The sequence below is a fragment of the Bactrocera tryoni genome, chromosome 3, assembly GCF_016617805.1.
Source record: "Bactrocera tryoni isolate S06 chromosome 3, CSIRO_BtryS06_freeze2, whole genome shotgun sequence".
In the NCBI taxonomy this organism is placed as follows: domain Eukaryota; kingdom Metazoa; phylum Arthropoda; class Insecta; order Diptera; family Tephritidae; genus Bactrocera; species Bactrocera tryoni.
In genome coordinates, this window is record NC_052501.1 from 15,077,210 (window position 1) to 15,098,788 (window position 21,579).

The following is a 21,579-nucleotide window of genomic DNA, read 5'->3' on the forward strand; positions in this document are numbered from 1 at the left end:
AAAGAGATTCAAGAGCTGTCATTTATCCAGAAAAAGCAATAGTTTGGTGCAGATTGTGGGCCGGTGGAATCATCGTGAGAACGTAACCGTCAATGGGGAACGTTATCGCGCCGTGATAACCGACTATTTGATGCCTGAAATTGAAGCTCGTGATTTCGGCGACATTTGGTTTCAACAAGACGGCGCTACTTCACACACAACGCATAGGTCAACTGATTTTTTGATAGAACACTGCAGTGAGCAGATAATTTCACGTTTCGGGACGGTTGATTGGCCACTAGGGTGGGTCGATTCCGGACTTTTTTCGATTCGGGATTTCTAATAGTGTGGAAAAGTTGCCTTAGTACTTTCTGATTCCAATGAAACTTTTTGTTTTGAGATCGGATTGCATCTTCAACCCCAACTCTGGCCTTGAAATTTCGGAAATTCGCCTAAAATCGTGAAATTGTCTACCTAGCGCCTGAAATACGCATCTCATGGCAAAATGTATAAAACAAAAGTTATTTGTCACGTCATTTACTACCGAAATGGTATGTGATCATGGCCATAGGACGAATGGTTCCCGAGATACGAGCGAAAAGGCTTGCGGCCACACTTCTTGACTCACGATTCGTATATACAGATATTAATGATGAATGAGTATCTATTCAGCAACTTAATCAGCCAGATGAGATTGTTCTGTGAAGAAAGCTGATAGTAGCGAAGAAGTATAGTAATACCTTATCCCAAGCATATACCTTGTGAGACCTTTTCCGGATCTGTGGAATTTAAACTCTCACGTTTACATAATTCTGTAATAAAAAGGCAATTTTTTACACTAAAATATTTTTTTATAAACGTTTTAGCCTTAAACAATCAACATGAACAAAAAACGCATATTTTTCCCAAGCTCCTCTTTCCGTGAATATTAATAGTACAGGGTTTCACCTCTTATTTCTTCTCAGCTCAACAGCAAATTCTTAATTTTTCCTCTTCACATGCCAACCGACATCAATTAAAAATCATTAGAAAGTGGCACCGAAAGCAACATGCTGGCAGAATGCCACAAGAATCTCGGCAAGAATTGCCAACGAGCAGAGGGCAATATAAATTCTAGCGAAGCTATGCGCAAGCCTACACCACTTTACTTCCGCGAGAACACGCATGCGTACATGAACGCACGGGCGAGTAAGAACAGCCGCAACACAAGAAAGCACAATGCATACCAGTAATATAATCATTTCGCTGGAAGAAACATAAGTAGTCGCAGTACACACAATAGTTGAAATTGTGTTTAGTTGCACGAAAGGCAAAGAAAAATGCTTCCTGGTATTTTATACTTTGTTGCGCGACCGCGGCCAATTTACACGCCATGAGAAAGTAAGAACCATTTGGCGCGCCAGCAAACATGTGGCGGCGAACAAGTGGCAACATTGTTTGTGGCTAATGTTGCAAGTACATTGGAGATGGGCGTAATTAAAAGCGTTGCAAGCGCTGTTGCGCATTTGTAAAAGTAAACACAGTTCAGCGCTTACTTGGCGCCAGCCACACATGTGAACGCGTTGGGCTGCGGTACAAGAACGCGCGCGCGTGCTTACACAATTCGGGCGCCAAAACGTGTCGAGGTCAAAGAGTGCACTGCGCGTCGAGCGCTCCTTTCAAAATAGTATAGTTTTTGTGCTGCAAGTGCATTGCAGGCTGCTTTGTAGACTCTAGCTGGCTCAAATACTTAGCGCGCCTTGGCGTCGCTGTTTGCAGCTACGCGCGCTTAAGTCATGAAAGTAATTTCTAATTTTTTGCTCCAGTTTCAAGACTTCCACCGCAATGCGGTTTATAGCCAACACATTCGCTACATTCCGAACGCCGCTGGCAACCGCAAGCTGTAAGCAACAAAAGTAATTGTAATAAAGTTGTGCTTCAACAGCAACTACCTGCCACATTCCGATGCGCGCGCATGCATACGCATCCACGTCAACAAACATAAGCGCGCTTAGGGCGACGCGTAGAAGAAACGTTAGAGGTAGCGTGCGCGCGCGGTCAGCACAATAGGCGCGCTGACATTCTACGCAACCAAAGAATCTGGCAAACGCACAACGGCGCTGAGTTAAAAACTAGTTTCTCACAACCGCGCAAACGTAATTAATTGAAGCGGTTCACATTCCATGCTAAAGCAGCGATGCCAAAGACAACGACAGCGCGCAGTGAGTATGACTTTATTGGTCGGCGGTGACGGCGTGCGGCAAAATGCGGTGAGCGAATTGAGCGTTGCGCGCAACAATGCTTTTGAACTTCTGCCGCTTAAGCGCTAACTTATATTGACAGAGTTCTTTTTGTATTTATATGCGCGTCCTTTTACTTTTCTTGTTCTTAAGCCCTCATTTTCTTTAGCAAAAATTTCCACCATCTTTAATTGCAGCGCGCGCGCTTCTGCTTAATGGACAAACTACCGCGGCACTTTTTGCAAGAAATATTTTTGCTTTGTGCGCGACTGAAGGCGCAGCGCCTTAATTGCCCAGCTGCGTTTTAAGCGTTTCAACGAAATAATTAAGTTTAGATGGGCGCTGCGACAGCGCCGTTGGAATTTGGTAGCGCGCAATACAAAGCCGCTCACCGCCGCCGCAAAACCCAAAGAAATATGCAAGTAGAATAAAAAAAAGTGGTAGCTGCTAATGTTTTGACTACCATACATGGCTATGACAAGTAACCACAACAACAGCAACGGCCACCGCGTCACATTGTATTTCATTTAAAGCGAGGCGCGTGCGACCTTGCCATTCACCGCCACTCACTTGCCACATTTTGTGGCAAATAAACAAATGCTCGTTGCATGCAAATCTATGAAAATGCTAACTGTATAAATCAGCGCTCATTGTGGCACAACATTTATTGCTCACTTCGAAAGCGTTTTCGGCTTTTCACTTTTGCGCCACCAGCGCGTATATGTATGTGTGCGTTAGTTAAATTTGTTTCACTTTATTTCTTCTAATTTGCAGCTGCTGTTCTTTTTGCTTGATTTTCTCCACATCCCTTCCACTTCTCTTCGCTTCGCGCGCTTTGCCCGAATTCGCTCCGAAATTTAATTGCTCAACTTCGCGCTACACAAAATTCCGCTGCCGCGCGTTGGTGTTGTTGCTGTTGGCGTTCGCCTATGGCTTTTAGCACATATTCAGTTAATTGTGCGTGTGTGTGTGTGTATCAATATCGACAGCCATTGCTGGCATTTGGAAATTTTCTATTCAAACTATTTAATGATCGCAATTAAATGTCAAGTGAAAAGCGCCGTAGAAATTGATTGGCTCTTGCCGCTTGCGGCACACATAGAATTGTGGTAGAAATGCGGTGGAAAGCAGACTCACATTTCATTTTTGCAATAAAATTTCGTGGAAAAAGTGTTCTAGATACGTTTTCAACTTTTCAGGTTCATTGCTCAACTAGGTGAAGGGGAGTTCGAATAATTCATGCGCGAGTGGATATTTGGAATGTCTAGGAAGACATATGTATACTCTGTTTCGAGGGAAGCGGAGATATTCTGATGGTCTAATTATTCTTTGTAGTTAAGAACAGTGAACTGAGTGTCATTACTATGTTCTTTAGTAAAAAAAAATTTAGGTTGAATAACGCATATTATTAGAAAGCTAAACGCAAACAGTGAGTCTTCAAAGAGACTTTATCTTTAGTTGAAATTAAGGCCTGCTTCTGCCAAGTCTAATTTACAAAATAGCTACATTACCTTGAGTTTTGTGTTTTCTTTGCTGTTTCTGCTTTATACTCAAGAAAAAATTTGACAGTCCAATAGCAAAAAGGCGTTTAATTTCAACTCCCGCCAGTTCGGTGGGATGTCTGACGGTATGCGCTCCCAAGTGTTTAAGTCTTGACCTCCCAAACGAGGCACAGGAAGTGTTGAGTTGTTTCCACCACATCTTCTTCCATAGAGATACAGAGAAAGAGCCACAACAGTTCGGTTTGGCGTTTCCATGGTCTAAGTGATCCCTTATGAAGTCAAAACTGTCGTCAACTGTGAGTGTCAAACAAAGAGTAAGGCTCCAAAATGGTCCCTTACTTTCAAACATGGAACATAGACAACATTTTCATATACTTGTTACTATTATGTATCCTTCAAAATTTCGATTTTCATGAATTAATATGGGAAGAACTTGAGAAAAAGTGTATATCTCTTGAGGCAGAAATCACTCAGAATCCAATATCAACAAGAGCGAACTTCTTTTATGGCACCCTACCTTACCCCAAAAACGTTATCTGTGGCACAACCACTTTTTTGCATAGAGAATTTCGCTGGAATATGATGCAGCTTTGTTTGTGAGAAGAATTTTAATAATCAATAATTTTAAAAAAATTGTAAAAATTATTAAAAATTGATCGACCAATAATTTTTGAAATAATTTTGGAATTTCCTCTACTAGTACTTTATAAAGAAATACCTTTAAACTTGGTACTTAACAACATAAGAATATTCCGCCGAACGATGCATCAACTCGGGATTATAAATGATCAAACAGTTGTGCTTTTAGTTGTTATGAAACGAGTCATATTAAAACGGTAGCGATGGTTCGTTATCTGCGTTGATCTTCTCTTAATTGTACGCTCAGTTTTGACAAGTAAATTGCTTGGGTTCTATTCAAAATATACCAATCTGCGTGGCAATTATAAAATGATTGCGTATTATTGACATGTTACGACAAAAACAACGGTTTATTTAGAAGTATTTCTACCAATAAAAACTTTTGCTGGTTATTTTGAAAGTACTATAGGAGTTTTTGTTCAATTTAATTATTGTTCTTCCGCAATTTAGATAGATCTTCCTGTACTTTTAGCGGAGGTAAGTTTATATCAAGTTGTAAGGTTGATACTTGTCGCTATGGATCTCACTTAGACAACTATCAACGTTGGTTCTTTTTGATATCCCAAAGCTCATAAAAGTTGATCACCTAATAGTTGGACGAAGTGTTTTGAGCTTACCACAAATTTGTTAAAGTAATTAATATCAGTTAAGATGGGTCCACCAAGTCATTTCAATCTTTACCTGAGAAAAGCTGACACTAGGGAAGAACGTAACTAAATGATTCCAGTGTATAGTATGGAGGAAGGCGAGCTCCATACAGTGCTGCGTGTGCGACTATTGAAGAGTGTACAGTCAGAACACAATTGTGGCGAGATTAACTTTGTTAAGAGCAAATAGTTGAGAGGACCTCTTACGATTCACTCTGGGCAAGAAGTTGAGGTTGAGGCTCCAGTTCTGGTTGTTGACCAGCGCTTATCGAGCTCATGCGATAGTAACTTCAAATAGATTGCCAGCTTGATTATGACATCGATACGTTCAAATCTTAAATAATTGAAAGTAAGTTCCAAACTCTTTGGAGAAAAAGATTAAGTTTTTATGTTTCGCTTCATATTTTGTCGGAATTTTTACCTAACGAAGGTCAAAATATCTCTAACGACTCGGAAAAATATTCTCAAATATGATTTAAATTTTCACTAAGGAAGTACATAGTGTATAGATCCCTCCAGGTTATAGACTTAGTCACAGAGAAAAAAACATTTTTGGCTTAGCTTCATAACTTAGCTCTTCAGTTGCCAAAATTCTTTATTCAAAGTTCGTAATATGGAAAGAGACTCTTGTTTTTAACATAAGAAAGACCAAGTAACTACAACAACTGTTAAAAAAGTTTATATCTACGCTTAATTAAACACCCCCACAGTCTTTAATTTGGACTCAAGATATCGGAGCTGACATTTGAAGTCCTGTTTCTGTCTCTCTCTTTCCATTTTACTATTACTGATATTGCCTTGATACTGCTTTGAGTCTACTAAAGTAGTTATAAGCCTTAAATATTTAACATATACAGTAATTAACTCTTTTTTGTTGCTGTTGTTGTCATTTTCAGAAAGTCTGTATAATGAAATAAAAAAGTAATAATTTATTTCAGTTGCATATTTTTCAAATAAGTTTCACCTTCAAGGCAACAAAAACAAAACAATACATGGATTTGTGGTCAAATTACAGCTGCTTGTAACAGCAGCAACAAGAACAACAACACTAACAAATACAAAACAATGCCACATTAAATTAAAATCAAATTGTTGTTGTTGTGACCGCGAAGAAGAGCCGAAATGTGCGGCCGGCAAAGGCGGCAGCAGCCATGCGGGCGGCCATAACACTACACATGCATATATATGAACCCATGTGCTTATAGCATAAGTACATGCATGGGTTTGTGTGTGTTTGTGCATGTAAATGAGTAAATCTTCTGCTAGCCGCGGGATTTCACCTATTTGTCTTTCTGTTCGGCCGATCGCGCGCTTCATTATCCGCTATTTAATTTTATTGAACCAAAGCGTTGAAGGCGAAGGTGAGGTGCAGCCACACAAAAACAAAAGAAAATAATCCAGAAAAAATCGCTAGCGTGGTAAGCGTAGTAAAAGCGCGCAGCAAAGTTCATGTCATAGTGGGAGCAGCAACAAAAAAGGCGAATGCGCGAGGGGCGCATCAAATTTCTTTTACGTTGACAAGAAAAATCGCCTAAAAACACAATAACAACAGATAAGCAAAAACTACAAAAAATAACAACAAAAAATGGAGCGAAAAAAGCGCTGAAAGTGCGCTTGTTGGCGGTATATTTATGCGCGCCGCTGAAATGTGGCGCGCGGTTGGCAGCTGTTGTCAGCCGGTTGATGCAACACTGCGCTGGTGTGTGTGTATGTGCGGCAGAGTATGCCACAGCATGCAAAACAGCTAGTTAGCAGCCAAAAACACGCTGCCAAGTTAATTAATTGGCATCGAGCAGAAGCGCAGCGATAAGCGCTCGAATTGGAGGCGGCTGCTGCATGAAAACATGCCATTCCCTGCACTTACACATGTATGGATACAAATGTATGTGTGTAGAGAGTGAAAAATGGCAAACTTAAAAATGCAGATTTCTGGCAGCAACAACAATGAAAAAAACAGTGAATTTATGGGCAAAGTATATAAAAGAAAAATTTAAATAAAAAACTAAAAATTAAAAAAAGTAAAAAAACAAAATTTTTTTAATCTAAAAAAAAATTTTAAAAATCAAAAAATCAAAAAATAAATAAATGGAAAAAGAATTAAAATATTAAAAATAAAAATTAATTAAAATTAACAAAAAATTTAATAAAAAATTAAAAAATAAAAATATTAAAAAAGAAACTCAGCCGCTATCAAGTATATAAACTTAAGCCAGATTTGGCCGCCATATAAGTTTCAAAAATTATACACTTTTTTCAATAATTTTTTTTGATCTAATTTCACGTTTTGCCCGCGCACTGCCAAACAATAAAAAATTGTTGTTGCACTCGAAAGTGTGGCGGATGCGCTGAGCAGCTAACGCTTATACGAACTGTGCGCGGTACCATTGAACTTTAACGGAGGCGGCAACAGCAACAATAAGACCCACAATAGTAAAGCACATTTAACAAATGAAAAAATCTCAAAAAACTATAATAACAAAAAAGCGGTTTAAATGCTAAAAAATCAGCTTGGAAAGCTGCAAGTAAACACACACGCGTCGCTGCCGCCAGAGCTGCAACTCGTAGCTATTTGCTGCCAGAGTCTTCATATAAGCGCTGCTGCACTTACAGCGATATGCAAAAGCGCTTAGGCAAATGCCTTGATTAAGTTGCGCGCATTGTCGGCTCTTGTGCTGCGCAGTCGAGTGCAAACGTTGTGCTTACCTTTGGAGGCTTTCCAAGCACAAATGAAAAGAAAACGCTTACAAAACAACAAATTTTTAAGAAATAATTCCAAAAGGCTTATAGCACCCATAAGTAAGGCAGAAAGCAATTTTTATTGCTATTGTTGTTGCTGTTGCAGCGAAAAGTGGGTCAAATAACAACACTTGGCATTCTAATATTTAACTGCATTCCTCTCGCGCTCTGCTGCAGTTGAGGTTCCGCACCGGCACTGCTTGGCTGCTTAACCTTTCCGCCCTGCTCTTCATCGCTGATATGCGGCTACTTAACCCAATTCTGTCAAATACTCGAGGTTTGAGTTTTTTACCTCAATTGGAGTCTTGCATAGTCAGTTTTTTTATAAATAAAGGCATTCCATGGATTTCGGAAATATTTTTTGATAGTACAAATATGTTGAAGTTATATAAATAGACTCCTGTTGCGAGGAGCATCTCATTTGTTTAATATGATACGCCCCTTCACAAGTAATGCCAAACCATCGAGTTTATTTCTGTAAAGAAAAAGTTTTTCGTGAAATCAATTTGCCTCTCTGAAACGACCAAAAAATTACCAGTCCCTCAATTTATCGGATAACAACAAGAAACACTTCTCAAAGCGTAAGAGGAACTCAGCCAAACATAAAACATAGAAGTAAGAGCCAATTCTAACATACTACATATACATATATTCACTGTTAGGTCGTAGAGTTGGTCCTAATTGATGGATCCCACTTCTAAAGATGTTGTTGTAACGGCAGAATTCCGACGAGTTGGCTAAAGATAAAAAAACGGTTCCGTTCCATTTACGTAGACCCGACTGTCGAGGAAACGGCTATGCGGAACGGAATTTTGCCGCTACAACAACAACAGTTGGAAAGATGTTCTTCATTGGCCGCTTTTCAGGGTTGGCTGAAAGGGTTTCTATCGAGATATTTCTGTCTCAGTCTCTCAAAATATGATAATATGATTCCACTTCGTCTTCCTCCATACAATTTCGGGAAAGAGCGTCCGACGAAATATTTAGCCGCACTTTGAGTGAACATATTAAATGGGTTACGGTCAAAATGCCTACAGTTGCGGCGAAATTGACTTTTGTATGAGCAACTTGTTGAGAAGAACTTTTACGATACTCCCTGAGCTAGAAAGGTTACTCAGTCGCACAAGTTCTGCTTGTTGACCAGCGCTTGACGAGCTCACTGAAGGTCGATAAGTCCAGCTCTAAAACGCAACTAGACATTCGAACTGGCTCCAATCAAAATACCTACAATTGGGATGAGATTGACTTTAGTTTAGGCAAATAGTTGGGAGGACTGGCTCCAATCAAAATACCTACAATTGCGATGAGATTGACTTTAGTTTTGGCAAATAGTTGGGAGGACCTCTTACGATTCTCCCTAAGGCAAAAAGATCACGCAGTCGCACAAGTTTTGCTTGTTGATCAGCACTTGCTGAGCTCACTGGAGGTCCGACTCATTTCCAATCCAATGAAATTTGGGAAAAGATACCCTCTTGAGCTCATTGGCATTGCAGTTTCCTGCGATTCCACATTGACCGGGCGTCCGCACAAGTCCAATAGGGAAGAAGCTTGATGCTATTGCTAATTAGGTCATGCACTGGTTGACTCCATTTGAGTTCACAGTCAGCGAGCTCAATCTGCGTCGGCTATCGGAGTACTTCTACCGCTACCTTGATGGCAGCCACCTACGCTTGGAAGAGGCTACAGTGACCTGGTAGCTTCAAACCAGAATTGATGCAGAGATCTCTACCCCCTACCCTCCCACCAAACATGAATTCATCGGTGAAAAAGTTCATTTTTTATCCAGCGGCTTTGCACCGCCCAAAAATTCAGCAAAAGAATGCTTCTGAGGGCAAAAGAAGTTGCATATATTTTTAGCTCGGTTGAAACACATGTCATCTAAATTGTATTAATGTCATTGAATTTGACATAATGTTAGTCGCACATTAGTCTACAAGTAGATTACCATCATCTAATTACTCCGTAATAAATATTATTAATACATACATACATAAATACCTAAGATTATGATAAACAAGACGTAGGAGTAATATCGACTCCAGCGCCATATGCTGGGCAAATTTTTTATCTGAATATAGTTTTTTCTGCTTCAATTGCATACGCTGAAAATACGAACCTAATTGCTTAGAAAACAGAATCATAAAAATATTTTGACAGCAGCGCCACCTGTGGGTAAATATGTTTTACTTAAACGTGGAGCAATTCTAATATTTTTTACGACAGTGTAAACAAGTGCAAAGAAATTTGAATTATCGTCAGTTTAGCGTCATTGTATTTGGCAAAATGTTGAAAGCGCTTAATCTTTCGATTTTTTCCTTCCTTCTACATTATTTTAATCATTTATACTGAGATAATAAACCAAGTCTTCTTTCGTTTTATATTCGAAACGTAAGATTTTTGATTGTTTGTTTTGTTTTTGCAATACCACAACCATTTGCGTCATCCTCCACACACAACATGCCACTTCTGGCCATACAATTTGTGGTCAGCACGCATGCGCATGCGTCATGTCCAACGCAGCGTTCGACCCTTTGCCATCATTAACTCTGCCATTCTTTGGCAAACTTTTAACCTTGACAACAACAAAAAGTGCCAGTAATGCCAGTCTACAAAAGTAACAAAAAACATTTAATGTTCACCACAAAACTTTAGGAAAAGTAAGCACAGAATGACAGCCAACAGATTTCAATTCTACCTGCCTTTGGCTTGGCAGCCCGCAGACCAAGGATCAAGGCAAGACATCCGTCAAAAACATTTAAATGCTGCTCCGCTGCATATTTAAGGCTCGAAACGGAAATCGCTGACGCCAAACAAGGAGCGTAAACACAACAACAACAACGAAAGCAATAAACTTTCAGTTACATTTGCCACAAAATGTTGAAGTCTGCGCGTCACTTGCTGCTGCGGCCGCCGCGCTTGTTGCGTGCCGTTGTTCGAAAGGCATCACAGCAAATGTCCAAAATTCCAGGCACAAGAAGCACTAAAGTGTCAAATTTATGCGACTGTTGTTGTTGTACTGCCTTTTATTTTTTCCCCAATATTTATATACTTTTATATTTATTTTTTAAATTTATTTTTATGTGTGTGTGCCTGAGTTTGATGGTAGTTAAAGTGGAATTTTCGTGCGTTGTTCTTTTTTGTTTTCTTTGGACATTCTTCCTCTTCTTTTTTATTTTTGATACCACATTTCCTCAGTTTTTTTGATTATTTATATACAAACAAACACATTTATATATATTCAAACACACACATTTATATATACATATAGTACATCTGCCTTTTTTTGCTCACGAAAAGGAACTTCCATTGAAAAAGTTTGCACCTGCGCATTTTTGTACCGCACAGGGGCTCCCGCTTGCCGATTTGGGGACGGCTCAAATGTCCAAGCGCATTTTTTCTGCATTCTCACTTTTTGCTCAACTTATTTAATTTGCAAATTTTCGCAACCGCGTTTTTGCTCTTGCTTCGGTTGGCATTTTTAATGGCCGAACTCGTACTTTATGCTAAAATTGTGGCAGGAATTTGATAGCAACAGCTGTCGTTTGGAAGCCGTGTCTTGGAATTTTTATGGGTTTACAAAAATAACAAAAAAAAAACAATTAAAAAAAAGTAAAAAAGAAACTAAAAATTAAAAAAAGACAAAAACTGACAATTAAAAAGACATTTAACCCCTTGAGGGAGAAATAATTAAAGATAGTATTATATTTTTGACCGGATTATCAGTTCAACTAGAAATTAGCACTGAGAATTTCATACTGATTTTTAGACGCTCAATATTAAGGGCATTTTCGAATTTCCGAACACCTAACGAACGATTCCATATATTAAAATAGGCCAATATAATATTTACATTTTTCAATCAGATATCAGGCTATTGGAAATTAATGAAATGCTGCATCAGAAAAAAAGTGTGTATTTATTAAGTATTGATGTAAATTATGGCCAAACTAAGAGGCTGTTAAACTTTTTAAATATTTATTTCTGCCCAAAATTCGAATATCGAATATTCGAATATATCGAAATGTTCTTTTCATTCTACAATCGAATATTAAACAGAATTATACATAATCCGTAATTTATCCGTGTTAACACATAATCTGGATAATCTATTATTCGCACAGCACCAACACTACACATATAGAGGATCACTTTTAAGCTTTCATTAAAGTAATATTTTCACAAAATTCTTCCCAAAATTCGATTAGGCGAATCAACAAAAACCAGAATGCTTTTTTCATTCTACAAACGAATATTAAGCTGATTTATAACTTATCCGTAATTTATCCGAATCTACGGATAATCCTGATAATCGAACAGCGTCAACCCTACACCTAAACACGATCACGTTTCAGCTTTAAGGGGTCTTTTTTTAATTTTTTGGTTTTTTTTTGCATTTTCTGTTCCCTTATACCCTTAGAATTAATGTAGAAACTCACTTTACTATTGGAAGATTTCGAAAAGGGCCCAAAAATAATAACACCGCTCGACGTTCGGAGCGCTCGGAGTGCATACCTCAAACTTGAAACGCGTTTTTCTCAAACCACACTTTTTTAAACTGGCGGACATGATTCCAGTCGAACTACTCAACCGATTTGCTTAATTTTTTTTTTTAAGTTCTATTGTAGAATAAAAATTTCTATGAAAAAGAAATGTCAAAAAACAGGCCAGATTACCCTACTGACCGCTTAAAAAATCGAATAATAAGAAGAATTATATATTATCCGTATCAACGGATAACTCGGATAATCAATTATTTGAACAAAATATACACCATACATATATTCCCTTTGCTCTCTTTATCAAGGATTATTCTGCAAAGGTTGGGCAAGATCAAATCTTGGTATTATTTTTATGTAGACTACAAGTCGCCATTTTCTGGTCGAAAACTTAAAAATCTTATTTTACCATTCCACTGTGAACCACAAGTAACGTCATTTCAATGTAAAGAACATCTCAGTCGAGAGTCATTACTCGTTGTGACTTTGAAGGTGAAGAACTAAAAGCAAAACACATTGAAAATTGTTGTCAAACACAAGAAAAGCTCGCAGAATATTTGGAAGTCACTTTAGAAGCCATTTCAAAACGTTTCTACTCTGCAATCGTGTAGAGGAAACTGTGAGTCACATGAAGTGAAATCAAAAGACTTTGAAAGCTGACTGAACGCTACAAAAAGAATTTGTTTTGGAACGGATTGTGATTGGAGATGGAAAATCGATCTATTGCGACGATCCTAAATGCAAAAACATCATATAGAACACCTGACCAATCTGCCAAATCAACGGCAAAGCCGAATATTCATGACGCCAAGGCAACGCTCTGTATTTGGTGGGATGAGGAGAGCGTTCTGTATTATGAGCTTCTAAAATCTATTTTGAAAATAGCAAAAAGAAAACGCCTCACCCGTCTTATTGTCTAGATCTTGCCCTTTCTGACAACCCTTTCTTCCGATCTATGAAGAGCGCAATCACTGGTATATCTCATTCATATGAGAAGAGGGTATCAAAAACTGGGTTGGCTCATTTTTGGTGACAAGCTGACGAAGTTGTTTCAGGATGAAACACACAGATTTCTTATATGAAAATATTGTTATTTTTGATCTACTCTTTAATCGAAATTACATTTATTAATATGTACTGATCGGGGTTGCTTGGAAGAAGACGAGCTAGAACTATTTCAGCACTTCCTTCTTGACTGATCCGCTTACGAGAGATTAAAGTTGAAACTCTTTTAGGCATACACTTTATTGGATTTTGGCGGATTCAAGAGGCTTTGGAAACACTTACATGTAGATTTAGGTTCACATTGTAGAGTCCTTACACTTCTTTCTAAACAAGAATATAAGCCTTAAATCTAACCTCACCAAGCATAATATAATTCATATATATTTTGACGTTTTCAAAAAACGGTTTCTTAAAATTAGCATTTCGAATAAATTGAACGGCACTCACCTGTATTGAACCGGCGACCGAAGCGGAACTGAAGCTCGCATTGCTGGCGTCCGATGAGGCAATAAATTGTTTGCGCAGCAAAAGACTGGTCGACGTACTGCTATTACCAACAATACTAGTGGTGTTGTTGTTGTTAATGATGTTATTATTGTTGCTATTGTTGTTGGCGTGGAGGGTGGCATTCGTCGAGCCACCGCCAATGCTGTTAGCCGGCGAACTTTTACCGCTGCCGTTGGTACTACCACCACTGTTGTTGTTTTTGTTACTATTTGTGTTTGTTGTTGTTGCTGTTGTTGGCGCCATTGTTGTTGCGTTATTGACATTTTTCAGCGTAGCGCCAGCACTACCGTTACTGTTATTGTTATTATTACTCATATTACATGTGTTAGTTTTGCTATTGCTGTTGTTGTTGTTTTGTAAATTTGCATTATTTTTATTGTGTGGCAATTCCATGCCACTGTTGCTGTTGTTGCTGATACTATTTGTATTGCTATTGAGAATATTGCTGGTGTTGCAAACACTATTTACACTTGCACTCATTTTGTGGTGACTTTTGTTGTTGTTGTTGCTGTTATTACTACCAACACTGCCACTATGCGTAATATTATTATTGCAATTGTTGTTGTTGAGGCTATTGACATTAAGGCTGAAATTATGCAAATTATGATTAGTATTAATTGTTGTTGGTTGTTGTTTTTGTTGTAGTATTATATTATAGCTTAAGATTTTTGGCTGCTGCTGCTGCTGCTCTTGCTGATTGTCAGCCATCTTAGTGGCGTTTTTCTGTGTATGTTATTGTTGTTGTTGTTCAGCTGTTGCTGTTGCTTAATTGTTGGCGATTAAAAAATAATGTTTTTGTTGTTGTTGCTGTTGTTATTTTATATACTGCTATTTTAGGCACTTGTTGCTGTTGTTGTGTCGACACTGCATGTTTTATTTTTTGCTGTTGTTGCAACACTTCGGTATTTTTTGAACTTTTCATGATTCTTCATGACACACACACACACACACACATAAAAAACTTTCATATTTTCGGGTTTTGAAAATTTTATCTTCACTTTTGTTGTTTTCCATTTATTTTCTACTATTGTGAAAATGTTCTTTGATTTTTCACATTTTTTTTTGTGTTGTTTATTTCAATATATTATTTTGACAATTTTCTTTCATTTCCCAATTTTTAAAACATTTTTTTTTAGATTTTCTTTTTTTAATTTTTGTTTGTTTTTAAAAATTTTAGTTTTTCAAAATTTTTTTTTGAAGTTTTTTATTTTCTCATTTTTTTAATATTGACTTTTTTTATTTGTGAAATTTTTCACTCGTATCACTTCCGTCCGTTTAATTTGTTGTAATCACCTTAAGTGCTGTAACGAATAATCTGTTATTTAGTTTAATTGCCGTCGCCAAGGAAGCTGTAATAGCGCACATTTCGTGTCGCTGCGTGTGAAATTTCATTTCGTTTAATATTGTTTTTGTAGAGAAAAGATTTTCCGCTCTTTATTTTCAAGCATTAAAAATATTGTCGCGTGCGGCGACACCATTGTCAGCTGGCGGAAAAGCGGAAAGGTGCAACACGCATGCTTGTTTACACAAAAAAAAAAAACAAAAAAAAAAAACACTATAAATTACAAAAACAAGAAAATAGCTTTAACGGTAATTTATAGGTTTTGAAAAAATATCACATTTTATACAAAGTCACAAAAAAATATTTTTAATGTTTTAAAACTTTTTTTATTTGCATTTTTTAAGTTCAACATAGGTTTTGCTTCTTTTTCAAATTTTATCAAATTTCTTTCACTTAATTTAAATGTTTGCTTCCAAGACAGTCAGTCTTTAACAATATGCTCTGAGATTTTCTTGAAAAATAATTTGTCCGCTTGGTGTCGTTAGCATAGACTTATTACAAAAATGTTCAACACAAACAGTTTTCAAACTACTTGGCTCTTTAAGCGACCATTAATAACTTCCAAGTCCAACAAAATGGTGTGGACCTTGGAAACTGATAGTGCTAATCATGAGCCACTAAGTTTGAAAACACTTGGAACCCATATGTCTAAACACTACAAATACTTAAATATCGGCCAAATAAAGTCTTTTTAAATTGTTTCCTTTTTTATAGCAAAAAATCTTATAATACTCAATCAAGTATTGTGATTTCTTTTAAATTATTTTTAATTTAATTTTTTGCATTTTTATATTTTTGAGGTTATGAATAATATTTTTTTTTAAATATCATATCATCTTTCAAAAACCACCGCAAAAAGCTAAACTAAAACTAAGGACACAAATACTTTTAAATTTTAGGGGAATATTTTTACATGTTTATAAATAGACGGCAATGTTTTTGAAGAAAAAAATTAAATTAATTCATAAACGCCGAGGGCACCAAAAAAGGTCGTCCACTGCTGTAGGCATTGCAGCATTCTATTATCCATACAACGAGAAAAAATTAAATATTGACAAATTAGAGGTTTAAACAAAATTTACTTTTACCTAAAATTTTTTAGTCTGCCAAAAATCGATTTTGAGAAACCTATCTGATTGGTAGGTCATGGTATGAAGGACTATATACCAGAGACGCAGAAAAATTTTGATAGTAATCAGATAATTTTTCTCCGAGTAATTACTCAAGTAATTTTGAAAATTGTTGGGTTATTCACTAAGGAATGAATGTTTTATATATGTATATTGTGACAAAAAATTAGCCGGAAATGGTAATTGAATACCCCGGGTAAATGATATATCCAAAAAATGTGTTTTGTAAGTTGGTAGGACTGCCCTTAATTATTATGCCAAATATATTCGCGATCTGTCAATCAGTGCAATAGATAAAAATATCGAAGAATGTATCCCAAACTTTGTATTTCTAACCAAATTTCGTAAACGCAATAGTTGCGAATGTTGAAAAGGCTTACGGCGATTCAGTTTTTAAAAACACAAACCTACGAGTGGTACAAAACCTTCTTCAAAAGATTTCAGGTACTCTGAAGTTGGGTGGTTTAAGTGGCAGTAAACCTCGGTGTCAAGAAGTTTATAATTAAAAAAATTATTTTAAGACACGTTAAATTTCTTTACACCATATCTCATCAAAAATTATTAAATTTCCTAATTGAAAAGTAAGTAATTTAATTTTTTTTGCTATCATAATAATAATAATATCTCCTTTATTGATTTTTTAATGGCCTATATAAATCATTTACCTAGACAAGTAAATAAATATTTATTCAATTCAAATTAAAAACATTTTTTTTGGTTATCTTTAGGCTTAATTTGAATATAAAACCCAACAAAATCAATTTATTTGCAGCAACAAAAAATTGCAGCAAATTTTTCTCTTATTTCTTTGCCTACAGCGACTTCCTTTTCAGTCGTTTTTCTTATTATTATATAAATATGAGCTGCCGATTGACAAAATCAACAATCACGAAATTTGCCGAAAAAATAGCAACCGAACTAAGAAATGTGGCAATAACATAAAAATGGCAAAAAAGTTGGAGCACGAAGTAAATTAAGTAAAAACATGCAGGAAATTAGTTACCGTTACTACTTCCAATATTATAATGCGGCATTCGTTAAAATCCACAATGCTACAACAACAAAGCGGTTGCTTTTTATTATAACATTTGTTTGTGGCAATTATTAGCATTTTTTATTTGCAACAAAATTTTTTCTTCAATTAATTGATTTACTTTGCTGAATATTTTGGCAGTTGCTGTTGTTGCTGTGCTTTTCTACACTATTTCTGTTATTATAGTGCATTGTTTTGTACACTTTTACCGCCAAACAAGCATTTAATTGGATTTAATATTTTTGAAGAAATATTTTATTTTATTTATTTGTTGACTTTTGGTTGCTTTTTGCTCACTTACTCATAACGGTGAATCTCACATTTGCCTAAATGCCGCTTTCGCTATTTTCATTTCACTACTTTTATCTCATATTTCACTTTTAATGCAATTATAAGATTTAATATTTCTCTTTCTTCAATTTAATGCAATTTATATGCTAAGCTGAGCACTGCATTGTTGTTGTTGTTGTTGTTGTTGCTAACATTTGCTAATTGATTTTAACTGCGAAGGATTACTGTGCTGTGAATATGCACAATTTTATACCTATAAATTTATGTATTGATTTAAATATTGTTGCACGGTTCATTGAATTCTGTAATAAATATTATTGCTCATACGCCATGGCGCGCCGACTGTGTGAAATAGAAAGTCGCCGGCTATTGAAGAGTTCAATACTCATTTGTTTATTTATATTATTATATATTTGTGTGAGCATGTAGTAGGTGCATTGTAAATTGCATTTGTTTTTTATTTATAAAGAAATAAATTAATAACGAGCGTGTCTTTATAAGAAACCGCATTCATTCATATTCCCACAATAACTAAGTGCCTTGACATTGTCTCCTACTGTATTGCTGTGACTACAAGCTAACACAATTTATTGTTGAATTACTTCAGTTTATCATTGAACGATAATTGTCCGATAATAATACTTAAAAGCTTGAGTAAAGGTCTAGAATTCATATAGTTCTTAGAAAATATTATTTATAGAAGATACTATTATTGACAGTCGAAGTAAACATTCGTGTGTGAACTATGACTAAAGAAAATGAAATCGGAAATTATTATTTTTAATATTTTATCGTTATTGGTGATGAATATTTTATCTTTTTTCTATAAATAAAGTTAAGTATTAAAGTAGAAACCTAAAGGTAGATTGTAACACCTAAAACTAATTTTGATAGATATGGAACCGCTGAAGATAAATCTATCCAGCTTGTTGATAAAAATTCCCTTTAGCTTTTTTTCAAATACTGTGAAAATTAACAGAATTAGAAATAACCACACCCACTAGCCCTATAACGGTTGCTTTGGAAACTATTAAAAGAGCGATAACTCTCTGAACAAGCCCAGATGGTAGGGAAAGGATTTTTTTGGAACATAAAATAAAAATGGACGTGCACCGCCCATTTTTATATGAAATTCTATGTCTCAGGAACTACTTTAGCAATTTTAACCATAGTGTAGTATGAGGTTATCGAAACATTCCCAAATAATCCAATCCATCCGATACTTTAACTTTACATTATACAAATCAAACATCAATGAAGTTATCAGAATAAAACTGCCGAAATCAAACTATAACTTAATAGGAACCCAAGGACTAAATATGTGGACCCCAGTGCATATACAAGGTGCGTTCCAAAGTAAACAGGGCTTCTTGAATCTAGCAACTCTGGTGGCGACATCTATATGTCGACTGGTGAGTGAATCTGCTATCTTTATCGATTGTCCAGTGAGAATTTCAGGACATTTCATATATTGCAAATGAAGTTAATGCGTTTGAAGCGTCAGTATGTTTGTGTTATCGGTGCGAAAAAGAGCTTTGAACAAAGAGCCAACATTAAATTTTGTTTTAAAATTGGTAAGACTTTTACCGAAACGTTTCAATTGATGAAACAAGTTTATGGCGATGATTGTCTATCCTGTAGCAGAGTGCACGAGTGGTTTCAACGTTTTAAAGTGGTCGTGAGGACATAAATGACGATCAACATGTGGGCCAATCAAAATCTGTGATCACCGGAAATTCCATCGAAACTGTGCGTGAATTCATCAAAAATCAGCCGGAATCATCATTGAAATTCATGGAAATGGAATTGAACATCTCCAAAACATCGATTTATCGCATTATGACCGAACATTTGGTCTTACGAAAGGTGTGTGCACGGTTTGTTCCGCACAAATTGACTGACGACCAAAAATTGCTCAGCATCCAACATTCGAAGGACATCATTGTGACCGTTTATTTGACCAAAAATCACATTTTAACCATTAACCACTCCACATATTCACCTGATATTGCACCGTGCGACTTCTTCATTTTCAGAAAAATACATTTGCCCATGAAAGGAAAGCGTTATGCAGACTTAGAAGCCATTCAAAAGGCTTGCACCGGCATACTGGCGGCCACACCGTCCAACGAGCTAAAACACTCGTTCGACATGCTTTTGGACCATGCAAAAAGCTGTATTGAAGCAGAAAGAGACTATTTTGAATAAAATAAATTGATTTTTCAGAAAACTCCAAATTTTTTTAAGCGCTGTTTACTTTGGAACGCACCTTGTAAATTGAAATACGGGAGAATATTTTGTAGATGATCCTTGTGTCAAAAATAGGTAAAGTCGGGTTCATACTTCCCGCAGCATCGAACTTTAGATTGACTTTATTCCGCTTACATCACCCAATCGAAAGAAACTTAATTGCAATTGAGAAGAATCTAATTCTAATAGCAAGGTCCGACCTAAAATGAAATGAAATCAGCGCAATTCTTCCTCAAGTACCCATGTACTAAATATACGGATTAATTTTCGATATAAAGCGAACCTTTGACCTATATTGGCCAATCTATAACGTCTTTTTAAGAAACTCAAATGGCGTCTATTTCTATACGACAATCTCGACAGAAGCATAGTAATGAAAATCAAAACCCGATGGAATGATCTACCTGGGTGCAAGACTACAAAAGTGATATGCAAAACGGTAGATCGGAAATACACAAACTTCCTATTGGCACTCGATAGAAGAGAGTGTAGGAAAACGATCGGAATACTAAACGGTCATTGTCTGCTGGCAGCACACGCCCTCAGAATGGGCTGATCAACCGCACGAAATGTTTAGAACAAAAGACCAGGGGACTTCTCACGCTATGCTGTAAGCAACTGGGGTCCCCACGGTGTGATACACTGAAGGAGTTATCAATAGTGCGGCCGCAGAGTCGGTTAAAACTCTCGTCAAGCACAGACATCGTAAAGATTGACTAGTTGACTACTTCTCTATGAACTGAACTCCATCTGGTATCGCAAAGGACCAAAACTGGACGATGCGTGGCTTATTGACCTAGTAATGATATGTCAAAAAATGGATAAAATCGGGTTAAAATATTCCCTAGCCTCCATCAATCGTTTACCTTATAACGTATATACCAATCAATATCTACGATATTTTAGCAAAATTAAGTGAAAGTAAAAATATATATAAAAATGTGTTATATCTATCAACATATTACTCCAACTCCCACACACCATATATAATGATTTTTCTTTAGTCCAGAATAAAATTGGGACTTAACATCCTTTGGTTGATGTTTTCCTCACAGACTCAGTTTATTAAAATTAACTTTGATTGAGTTTGTATTCCACATATCTTATTTGAGTTATCTAGGTTGAATTGTTTGGCAACATTTTCGCTATTACAACAACATCGGGTGGATACTAATATCGATACTTAATACTTGCAAGAGTATAACATGTTCGATTACACCCAAACTTAGCTCTTCTTTACTTGTTTTATTTTAGTTTAATATTTTTGATTAAATTAGTTTTCGAAAATTTAAAAAAAATAAAGGTTTTAATTTCAATTAACTTTAGTTATTACCCAGCACATTCGTTTATATCTCATTTTACATATTTTCTATAAAATCGTCTTTTTCCATAAGCAATTTTATATTTACTTATACATACATATATGCTCATAAGTATTTATATATACCTTTATATATATGTTTGTATATATATATATATTTATATATATATACCTATTTACTTATATGTCCTCATTTATGCAAATACATCGTTATGCATATACATACATACATATGTACGATTATTTATTCACACGAAAATTTCTCACCGTTGCGTCGCGCTTCATTAGTTCCGACATTTAAAGCCGCCAACACGCTGGAATGCAAAGAAAACAAAACAAAATTAAATGCTTAATAAAATAAATATTAAATAACTTTTTATCAAGTTTGCTTTTACGCCAACTTCTTACGACTAAAACAACAACAACAACCTTATGCTAATGCTAAAGTCTTAAATATTTATAAGCTAAGCGATGAGCGTTAT

At 36.1% G+C, this 21,579-nt stretch overlaps 1 protein-coding gene across 1 annotated transcript in view; it reads right to left on the minus strand.

Moving 5' to 3' along the window:
- The window catches only part of LOC120770991 (protein Shroom), a 279,299-nt gene extending 257,923 nt beyond the window's left edge, over window positions 1–21,376 (minus strand). Inside the window, exons 1-2 of the mRNA XM_040098738.1 lie at window positions 21,365–21,376; window positions 13,671–14,316 (exon numbers count right to left, since the gene is read on the minus strand). Coding sequence (XP_039954672.1) covers window positions 13,671–14,210 — 540 coding nt within the window. The 5' untranslated portion in view covers window positions 14,211–14,316; window positions 21,365–21,376. The remainder of the gene's footprint in view (window positions 1–13,670; window positions 14,317–21,364) is intronic.
- Window positions 21,377–21,579: the final 203 nt, after the last annotated feature.